Source organism: Magnolia sinica, chromosome 8 (genome assembly GCF_029962835.1).
Source record: "Magnolia sinica isolate HGM2019 chromosome 8, MsV1, whole genome shotgun sequence".
Classification (NCBI taxonomy): domain Eukaryota; kingdom Viridiplantae; phylum Streptophyta; class Magnoliopsida; order Magnoliales; family Magnoliaceae; genus Magnolia; species Magnolia sinica.
The window spans coordinates 20,797,508-20,808,790 of record NC_080580.1 but is presented as its reverse complement, the minus strand read 5'-3'; the positions used below and the strand labels follow the sequence as shown (position 1 = coordinate 20,808,790).

The window sequence follows — 11,283 nt, the reverse complement described above, 5'->3', positions numbered from 1 at the left end:
AAGTAAATTCTCTAATATATATATATATATTAATTCCCTAAAAAAAAGTTAAGGATTTTCAGTTCTACATGGAGTTATCACCTAGGCCCAACCATTAATTTGATGGCCCATGGCCAATGTCCTGGAGAACGATTGGAAAATCCTAGCCATTCAAACTTAGGTTTTTTTTTTTTTTTTTCCTATTTAACTTGGATCGTGTGTATTTCTTCTTAACCATCCATCTGTAGCCCAACGGATGAACGGTTAGAATTTTCTAATTGAGTAAAGTTTTCAGTTAAAGGCCATCCGTGATGGGTGCCATCAACTCAATGGTGTGGATCACTGAACCATGGGTCCCACAGCCACAAACTCATCGCACTACAGCCGATTCTCACGAACATAGAACCTGTCCTACTAACGGATATATCCAACGACCACGCCATATCAAACATAGAAAGGTTGCAGAAATGGCTTCATCGTTAAAACCCTTCCCTCCTCTCCCGTCAACCCTGACTCCCTCTAAAATGCGCCCCACCTCTCTCTCTCTTAACCTCCACTCCCTACCATCTCCAAAACCCCTCCTTTCTCCTTCTTTCTTCTCACACCCTTCCACGCTCTTCCTCGAGCTCTGCTCCGACATCAAAGAGCTCCACCAGATCCTCCCTCTTATCATCAAATCCGGCCTTTCCAATCACCACCCAACCCAAACCAAGCTCGTCAGCCTCTTCTCGAAGTTCGGGCATCTCAGCCACGCCACCCTTGTTTTCGACCGCGTCGATTCGAAAATCGACGAACTATACCACTCGATCCTAAAGGGACATGCCAAACACTCTGAAATTGAAGATGGGTTGTCGTTCTTTTCTCGGATGAGGCTTTCGGATGTCCGGCCTGTTGTCTACAACTTCACCTACCTATTAAAGAATTGCGGGGATAATTCGGATCTGAAACGGGGTAGGGAGATCCATTCACAACTGATTTCTTATGGGTTTGAGTCAAATTTGTTTGCGATGACAGCTGTTGTGAATATGTATGCAAAGTGTAGGCAGATTGAGGATGCATGGAAGATGTTCGATAGAATGCCCCAGAGAGATTTGGTGGCTTGGAATGCGATTATTGCTGGATATGCGCAGAATGGTTTTGCGAAGAGAGCGTTGGAGTTGGTTCCTTTGATGCAGGAGGAAGGGAAGAGGCCAGATTCAATTACACTTGTGACTGTATTGCCTGCTTGTGCAGATATGGGGTCTTTGAAGATTGGTAGGGAACTTCACGGGTATGCTATTAGAGCTGGGTTTGAATTGCTGGTGAATGTTTCGACTGCTCTTACGGACATGTATTCAAAGTGTGGGGCAATTGGGACTGCAAGGTTGGTCTTTGACCGGATGCGGGTGAGGAATGTGGTTTCATGGAACTCGATGATGGATGGGTATGTTCAAAGCGGAGATGCTGAGGAAGCGATGGAGATGTTTAGGAAGATGCTGGATGAAGGGGTTAAACCCACGGATGTCACTATCATGGCGGCGCTACATGCTTGTGCAGATTTGGGCAATTTGGAACAAGGGAAGTATGTTCATGAACTATTGATTGAAATTGGGCTTGGGTCTGATGTTTCTGTTATGAATTCTTTGATTGCAACGTATTCTAAGTGTAAGAGAGTGGATATCGCTGCTGAAATATTTGAAAACTTGAGAGGCAGAACTCTTGTTTCGTGGAATGCAATGATTTCAGGATATGCACAAAATGGATGTCCAAATGATGCCTTGAATCTCTTTTGCAAGATGCAACAGAAAACTATCAAACCGGATTCTTTTACTTTGGTGAGTGTTATTCCTGCATTGGCAGATGTATCGGTATTGCGCCAAGGGAAATGGATACATGGATTTGCTATTAGATCATGTCTTGAGAAGAATATCTTTGTGATGACCGCTCTTGTTGATATGTATGCTAAGTGTGGGGGTGTACAAATCGCGCGGAAACTTTTTAACATGATGGATGAGCGGCATGTGACAACATGGAATGCCATGATAGATGGGTATGGAACCCATGGGTTTGGGGAAGCCACAGTTGAGCTGTTTGAGGAGATGCAACGGAGTCCCATCAAGCCAAATGATGTAACCTTCTTGTCTGTTCTTTCTGCTTGCAGCCATTCGGGTTTGGTGGATGAGGGGCGGCGATACTTTGCCAGCATGAAGCGGGATTATGGCATAGAGCCAGCAATGGATCACTATGGCTGCATGGTTGACCTTCTTGGTCGTGCCGGGAGGCTTAATGAAGCTTGGGACTTCATTCAAAAGATGCCAATTGAACCAGGCATTAGTGTGTTTGGTGCTATGTTGGGTGCTTGCAAGATTCATCAAAATGTTGAATTGGGAGAAAAGGCTGCGATGAGATTGTTTGAACTAGAGCCACAAGACGGTGGGTATCATGTGTTGTTGGCCAACATATATGCGACGGCTTCGATGTGGGATGATGTAGCTAAGGTGAGAACAATGATGGGAAAGAAAGGGCTGAAAAAGAATCCTGGTTTCAGTTTCATCGAGTTAAAAAATGAGGTTCATACATTCTACTCCGGTAGCACGACCCACCCACAAACCGAGAGGATATATGCTACACTGGAGGCACTGGTGGATGAGATAAAGGCTGCTGGTTATGTGCCTGATACTAATTCAATACATGATGTGGAGGATGATGTAAAAGAACAGCTGCTCAACACCCATAGTGAGAAGCTGGCCATTGCGTTTGGACTTATAAACACTAGCCCAGGGACTACTATCCAGATAAGGAAGAACCTTCGTGTATGTGTTGATTGCCACAATGCAACAAAGTACATTTCACAGGTTACAAAGAGAGAAATTATAGTAAGAGACATGCATCGGTTCCACCATTTCAAGGATGGCCGTTGCTCCTGCAGCGATTATTGGTGACTGGATAACATTAAGATATTATAATATCTATCATTTAAGATATCTGCCAGGGAAATTCAGCACGTTGGTATGATTTATTCAATTGAAACATTGGGATGTGTTAAAATATTGCTAATGTTGACAGGGATGAATGGTTTTGGTGGACTATATAACTAAAGCCATTGTTAAAGCTAAGAAACCCTTGATCAAAGGCACGAGTGCTGAAAGAACTAAACAAAAGGTTCTCGAGTCTATTTGTTGCAGCTATTCTGCATAAGAACCATGATTGAGGTTAAGCATTCCCGCTTACACACATGAATGGCATCTGAGGTTTAACTAAGCGCATGTCATAGGAAGTGTTGTACATATCATGTTCTTGATATTTGATAAGTGTAGCCATTTTCAGATTCTTTAATCGCCAATGCCGAGATTTTATGTATCTTCTTTATACAAGTTATTATTTGAATACTCTTTGAATAATTCAACAGGTATTCTGCTTTCCTATTTTTCTTTATTATTTCCCAATTTTAAATTTATTTATTTCTCTTATAAACTTGAGGGATCATCACCTACATGATCGTGGGCTAGGATGTCCTAGCTGTGCACCAGGTGGGCTACACATGATCGTTCTATCTGAACATCTGCAGATTTCAAACTGTCCATTGCTTCCATATAGGTTCTCCTGCTTGATGAGTAGGCCTTTTGTGTTGCTGGGTGATTTTCTAAGTGGCACCCAGTGCACCTTTATGCATGGCTCGGATGTCCTACACAGGTGACATGTCGGCACGGGTTGGGTTATTTGAGGATCACATGGAAATGGATTGTAGGCGATCCTTGTTCTTTAAACTTGACGTTTGTTTATCACTTTGTAGCAGGGCTGCAATTTGGGTTCAGGTCAACTAACCCAACCAAAGGTTGGGTCAGGTTGTTAGGGTTATCGGATTTGAAATCGGGTTGGGTTCAGGTTGAGAAAATTCAGATCAGGTTAGGCCGGGATGGGAATAATCACATGTATTTAGGTCAGGTTAGGTCGATCAGGGTTGGCTTGGTTTAAGGATAGCATAGAGGAATTCAGGTTGTGCACCTCAGGTTGAAATTCAGGTCTGGTTGGGTTGTGGGTTGGCTCCTTTTTTTGACCCTCAATCCAACCCATCCTGCTAGAGTTGCAACCCAACTTTGTACTTAGGCTAACTGGTCATTTACGATCGATACCAAGACCTCAAGTGTTGAAACCAGGTATCTCCACTCAGTCTGCCAGTTGAGCTATGGATCTGGGTGTTACTTTTCCCTTTGATATGAAGTAATAGTAATAAAAACAAAATCTGTCTTTTCTTAATCTCCACATGAGATAAACCTCATGGAAACTACTACAGCTTTGTCATGACATTCTGAGGTTACGGAAAGTCATGGTAATTACTTGTCTTTTATCGTTTGTACCATTATAATTATTATCCTAGCAATTCATAGGCAAACCTTCTCCCCTATAAGTTTCCATAACCTGATGAACCGAAAAAAGAGGCAGATCTGAAGCATTGGTGGACCCCACTATAGGAAACACTGGTGATCTCAAGCTCAGTTTGTCTTCCCTTTGTCCATGTTTGTGTGGCCTTATCAATAGGTTGGATGGCCCTGATAAACATGGGTGGACCCGAGGAATTTTGGCAGGTGTAGAATCATGCTAGGCATAGGTGTTCGGATCAAGTTGACGGACGTGGTTTGGCTAATGACCCCAGCACTAGCCATCTAGCTAGTGTCAAAGCTCTATGGTCCCACCATAATGTACGGTTTTATCCATGCCATCCATTTTGGCAGCTCATTTTAGGTCATGAGCCTGAAAATGAGGCAGATCCAAATATCAGGTGGACCACATCATAGGAAAACATTATTGATTGAATGCCCACCATTAAAAACTTCCTACGACCTACTGTAATGTTTATTTCCCGTCTAACCTGTTGTTAAGGTCACATAGACATGGATGACGGGAAATCACAAATATCAGCTTGATCCAAAACTAATGTGGCCTAAAAAAGTTCTCAACAGTAAGCGCCTAATCTCCACTGTTTCATTTGGTGTAGATGATCTGAGGTTTGGATCTGCCTCATTTTTAGGCTAGTGCCCTGAAATGAGCTGCCAAAATGGATGGATGACATGGATAAAACACACAGATCATGATAGGACCCATAAAAGTTCTACATGTCAACCCTTCCAACTTTCTTCTCTCGGAATGTGCTGCACCATGGGAGCAGATGAGGTGAGACCCCGGTCTCACCCAAGACGGTGCGGCCCTTAACTGTAATGCCCACCTTAACATGTGTATTCTGTATCCATTCCTCCATTCAGTTTTTCTAAATCATTTTATGGCATTATTAAAAAAAAATGAAGCAGATCCAATTATCAGGTGGACCATACTATAGGAAACATTGGTGATTGAATATGAATGAGCTACAAAAGTTTTGGATCAAGCTGATATTTGTTTTTTCTCTTCATCCAGGATCATGAACTTATCAACGGATTGGATGGCAAATAGAAACTAAGTAAACATTAAGGTGATCCCAAAGAAGTTTTTAATGATAGTGTGTTCAATCACCACTGTTTCCTGGATTATGGTCCACCTGATAATTGAATCTTCTTAATTTTTGGTACCATGTTCTAAAATGATCTGAAAAAATGGATGGACATAATAGATACAGAATACACAGATCAAGGTGGCCCCACCGTAAGGGCTGCACTGTCTTGGGTGAGGCTAGGTCTCACCTAATCTGCTCCCCTGCACTACACAAGGCTGTCAACTGGCCGGGCGTGGTTGGTCTTGACCCGGATTTTGAACTGTTTCGGGCTTAGCTGTTAGGCCGACCTTATTCAAAATTTTAATTTTACAGGCGGAGCCCAGCCCATTGACACCCCAACCACACACACCAAGCACCTAAATTTCTTGAGGTGTCAAATTTACATGAGTCCTGCGATGGTGTGTTTCTTAGTTTTGCACCATCCATTTATTTTTTTTCCAGATCATTTTAAGATACTAAACTAAAAACAATGGATATCCAAAGCTAGAATGGACCACACCAATGTAGATAGTAGGAATTGATGCCACCGTTGAAAACTTCTTGGGGTTACATAAGGCTCTTATCAAGCTGATATTTGTATTTTAAGTTCATTCGGTATGTGTGATCTTATGAACATGTCAAATGGAAAATAAGCCTCATGGTTGGCTTTAGGAAAGTTTCAACAGTAGTTTGTTCAATCCCCACTGCTTTCTGTGGTGTGATCCACTTGAGCTTTGGATGCACCTCATTTTTTGGCTCATACTCTAGAATTATATGAAAATTTTAATAGACGGTATAGATCTAACACAAAAATCATGACGAGACTTAGAAATTTCCACACATTAAAAGATTAAAAGTTATGTTATGAAGTAAGCAATCTATTTGGGAAAGAGAAGTCTAGGGAATTTTAATTTAGTTAGTGGGAGTCATTAAAATTTCTTATGCCATCAAAACAGACTATCCGTACCCTTTTACCAAATGGGAAGGAATGAAAAGAGGCTTTCTGGAATGAGAAAGAATGAGAGCAGTGCTGTCATTTTGAAAAATACGGATCAAAAGAAATCATATACAACCCTAACACGGTGCAAATAACTTTAAGTGCTTTGATAGAAATATTTTAAAGCAAGTGTTTATCCGAAAATAGCCTAAAAGATAGGCAGTTATAGGAGAAAATCCTTTATTTAGATCAAAGTGAGTTTTATGAGAAAGGAAAACAAAAGTAGGATTACACATAAATGGTCTAAAACAATAATAGGAGGTTGTTTTGCTTGAATACATCCCGTGTAGCGAATACAACCTGGCTTCTTCTTTTTTTCTTTCAAATACACACTCACGTTAGTGGAATTTCACCACTAAAGTGGGTACTCGAACCCTTGACCAGCTGTAGAAACTCCTTAGAGTCTACCACCGGAGCAAGAGTAAGGACAATACAACCTGGCCTTTGAATCTAAAGCCTGGTTTGTTAATTCTAAGATCTGAAATATGAATCTAAAGTTTGAATCTGACTGTGGATTTTGCAAATGTATAACATATGTTAATGTTAATTTATTAACATATGTGTGAGGCCCATTGTATATGTATGTGTTACATGCCATTTTAGGGCATGATATCCAAAGTTCAACTAGAACACACCACATTAAATAGTGAAAATAATGACATCCACCTTTGAAACCTTATTAGGACCTACAGTGATGTTTATTTGTCAACCAACCTCTTCATAAGGTCACACAGACATGAATGAAGGTAAAATAAAAATATCAGCGTGATTCAAAACTTGTGGCCCCAAGAAGTTTTCAATGATAAGCAGGCGTTCAATTCACACTTTTTCCTGTGGTGTGGTCCATTTGACCTTTGAACATGCTTCAATTTTGGGCTCATGCACTAAAATGATCTGATAAAATGAATGGACGGCGTGGATAAAAGACATAAATCATGGTGGGCCCCACGGAGTTTACTTTACTCCGCACGCAATCCTCTTCCATTATATGGTTGATCCAATGTGCTGGGATCTCCCAATCTAGGATTTTTTAGGAGGCATGATCCATCAATGGTAGGACTCAACAGATCAATGGTCTTGATTACCCGATGACGGGCCTCACTTGTGAAACTAAAACCTGTATACAGCTACAATGTTGGACGGAAACTTTTACCTACAACTCCTTTCCCGCCAACTTGCAGCCTTTCTTGTAACATCTGGGACATGAAAATAGTGGAAATCTTCAAAAAGATCACCCTGCGTAAGAACCATTCATTAGATGTGCTACACAATCTAAATCAGAGGACAACTTGCGTACGTGTTTGGCCCACCTAATGGATGGATTGTTCTAATTTCTTCTTCAGATGATCTTCATGGTATGGCCCATCATTTTCACGGATGGGATGTCTCAATAAGATGAATATAGCAGAAGATAAGAGTGCTGTATGTTAATGTTCCAATACAAAGTTGTATGTATGGCGATTCACTGTGGTTAGCATGTGTCCCCCATAGGGCCCACATGAATAGATAATCCGACGATCAAAACGGTCCATCTTCTAGATGATACTATAAATCTTATTTCCAAATAATCACACTTCAAGAATCATCCATACTCTAGCTTTTTGGTGTTGGATATGAACTGTTGAAAATTTTTCCTCCCAAGGTACTACATTTCTGTGATGGTCTGTTTCATCCATTTCAGCTTAACCTTCTTAAGGTAGCATGCATAGCATAAAATTCATGGATGGACGGTTCCGATCATCTTATCATATCAACATGTGGGCCTAATGGGGACGGATTAGGTGAGAGGTAGGGGTAACAACTTAGTGGGTGAGGCCCTAACCGTGGGGCCCAACTAGATGTATGTGATGTATATCTACGCCATCCATTTGTTTTTTAAGCTTATTTTAAGGGTATGATGTTAAAAAAAAAAAAGAAAAAGGAGACAGATCCAAATCTCAGGTGGACCTCGCATTAGGGATTAGATTACCAACCATTAAAAACTTCTTGAGGCTACGAAAGTTTTGGATTAAGTTAATACTATTTGTGTTTTGCTTAATCCAGGCATGACCTTTCAACATGTGACCTTTCAGCATGTTAGATGGTAAATAGGCATTAAAGCGTTAACACAGCGGGAACACTGAAGCGCATTCAATAACCATTAATGGTGGGCATTTAATAACCACTGTTTTACCACTGTGTGGTCCATTTGAAATCTGAACTTGCCTCATTTTTGGGACCATGCCTGAAATTAGCAGGCAAAATGGATGGACTATGGACGGGGATTAGATACTGACTAGCGAAACTGGCTATTGAAGTGACGTCACCAAGCTCTGTGCAAGGATGGTTCAAAGGGATAGGCAGGTGAGGCAATTGCCTAAGCCCCCCAATTATGAAGGCCTTATAGCAAAATTAAAATTTCTTAATTATGAAAGTCCTATATTATAACAAAATTAAAATTAAGAAGAAAAAAAATTAAAAAATTTTTAAATAAAACTTATTGAAAGGCCTACAAAATAAAAACATCTAAAAATTAGCTTACAAATTTGAAATTGAAAATAAAAAATAAATCTTAGAAGCTAGTACTATCAATAATAACAGTCTAACTCTATCGTCTCTTTACAAAATAATAGCATCATTCCCAATAAATTCTTCTCTTAAAACCAAGGACCACAGCTACCTACTTTATTGCTAATTAAGTTTTCAAAAAATTAAATTCTAACGTCATTTTTTTAAATTAAATTTTAACTTCATTTTTCTAACGGTTTAGATTTATTTTTGGAATTAAAAGTTTTATAAGAAGTCGCAAAAACAGAAATTAATACTCCAATTGAAATACTTAATCTAATAAAAGAATTAAATTGTTTTCCAAATTGTTTTATTGCATATAGAATACTACTTACCATACCAGTTGCAGTTGTATATGTAGAAAGAAGTTTTTCAAAATTAAAGATTATAAAAAATTATTTACGAATAATTATGTCTCAAGATAGATTAAACAGTTTAGCAATTTTATCTATCGAAACTGATTTATTGGGTAAACTTGAATGCAAAAGTTTATTTAGTAATTTGCCTCTAAAAAGGCAAGAAACAAATTTAGAGTTTAATTTTGAATTTAGTATTTTTTTTTTAAAAAAATTTAAACTAAAAAGCCTCATTTTTATGACTTGCCTAAGGCCTCCAAAAATGTTGAGCCACCCCTAGTTTTGTGAACCCCATAATGATCTATGTGTTGTATCCACACCGTTCATCCATTTGGAGAGATCATTTTAGGCCATGATCTAAAGAATGAGGTATATCCAAATCTAGATTGGACCCCACCATACAAAACAGTGGGAAGAGTGATGTCTACTGTTGAAATCTTCCTAAAGTATGTTTACTTGAGATCCACCTTGTTCATGTGTTAATGCAGACATGAAAGAAGGGAAAACACAAATATTAGCTTGATCGGAAACTATTGTGGCCCTTGAAAGTTTTTAATGGTGTGCATCACTCTCCCCACTGTTTTCTATGGTGGGGTCCACTTGAACTTTGGATCTGACTCATTCTTTGTATCATGCCTTAATATGATCTCTCGAAATGGATGGCCTGGAAACAAAACATATGTCATGGTGGGCCATATAACTTGGTGACGTCACTTCAGTAGCGAGTCTCGATACTCAACCTGTCAGTAGCTAATCCACGTCCATGAACTGCGTGGACATACAATACATGGAGCCCGTGGTTAGGACCTCACCTACTGGACGCGGTTTGGCTGGTGACCCCAATACCCAACAGCTAGTTGATGTCAAAGCTCTGATGCCATTTTTACAGCTCATCTCGGGACATCATCTAAAAACTGAAGTAGATCCAAAACTCAAGTGTACATACCACAACAGACATTGGGTACAGTGACGTCCACCATTCAAACCTTCTTAGGGCCCATGATGTTTATTGTCATCCAACCCATTGATAAAGGCACATGGACCAAGATGAAGGGAAAATACCAATATCAACTTGATTTAAAACTTCCATAGTCCTGAGAAGTTTTCAAACGGAAGAGTTCAGTCTTGCTATTTCCTATGGTGTTGTCCATTTGAGTTTCGGTCTACCTTCTCATTTTTGGGCATATGCCTCAATATGAGCTGGAAAAATGAATAGACAGTGTGGATAAAACACATACATCATGATAGGGCCCACAGAGCTTGACATCAGCTAGCTGGCTTGTGTTCGGGTTACTAGCCAAACCGCATCCTCACCTTAGGGGTGTAAATGGGCGAGCTGTGCTTGAACACTTTGAGTCTGAACGTGCTATGCCGTGCCATTTATTTGGAAAGTGAATCCCAATACACCGGTTTGCCTTAACGTGCCAGATTGTACCTAACGGGCTGTGTCTATCAATCCATTCAAAATAAAAGTAAAGACACTGATATACTGAAACTTTTCAGTTTATTTAATATTCAGATGAAATGTTGAAATGAAGGTTATACAATTATCATTGATTGAGTACATCCCAACTAGTTTGGCATTATTCACGGAACTTGAGAGATTTGAGTGAGAGAGGGTGAGAGAGCTTCGAAGAAGAGGGTACCTCTAAACTAGTAGTTTCATGGTTCTTGAGAAGGGAGCAAAATTATTAATTTCACAAAAATAACTATTCAAGGGTTGTGTTAGGATGACCGTTAATTATGCCAATCGGCCTAATAGGGCGTGCTTTGTGCCAGGCTGTGGGCTAGGATATCAAATCCCCACACGTCCCACTGTCTTACTGTCTTGTAGAGGTGTACACGAACCGAGATAGATTGGTTAGCTCGCTCAACTCAACTTGAAAAAGCTTGATTCGACTTGATTCGAAGCTGAGTTCGAGCCGAGTCGAGCTGATTTTTTGAGCTCAAAAATGAGT

General features: G+C 40.0%; 1 protein-coding gene across 1 annotated transcript; it reads left to right on the top strand.

Moving 5' to 3' along the window:
- Positions 1-440: 440 nt before the first annotated feature.
- Positions 441-3,393, top strand: LOC131253049 (pentatricopeptide repeat-containing protein At1g11290, chloroplastic). Its single transcript, XM_058253871.1, has one exon. It carries the CDS (start codon positions 447-449, stop codon positions 2,898-2,900), a length of 2,454 nt encoding a protein of 817 aa, XP_058109854.1. The 5' UTR covers positions 441-446; the 3' UTR covers positions 2,901-3,393.
- The last annotated feature ends 7,890 nt before the right edge of the window (positions 3,394-11,283 follow it).

Excerpts from the sequence above, each read along its gene's own strand:
- LOC131253049 (XM_058253871.1), top strand. The coding sequence starts at position 447 with ATGGCTTCATCGTTAAAACCCTTCCCTCCTCTCCCGTCAACCCTGACT.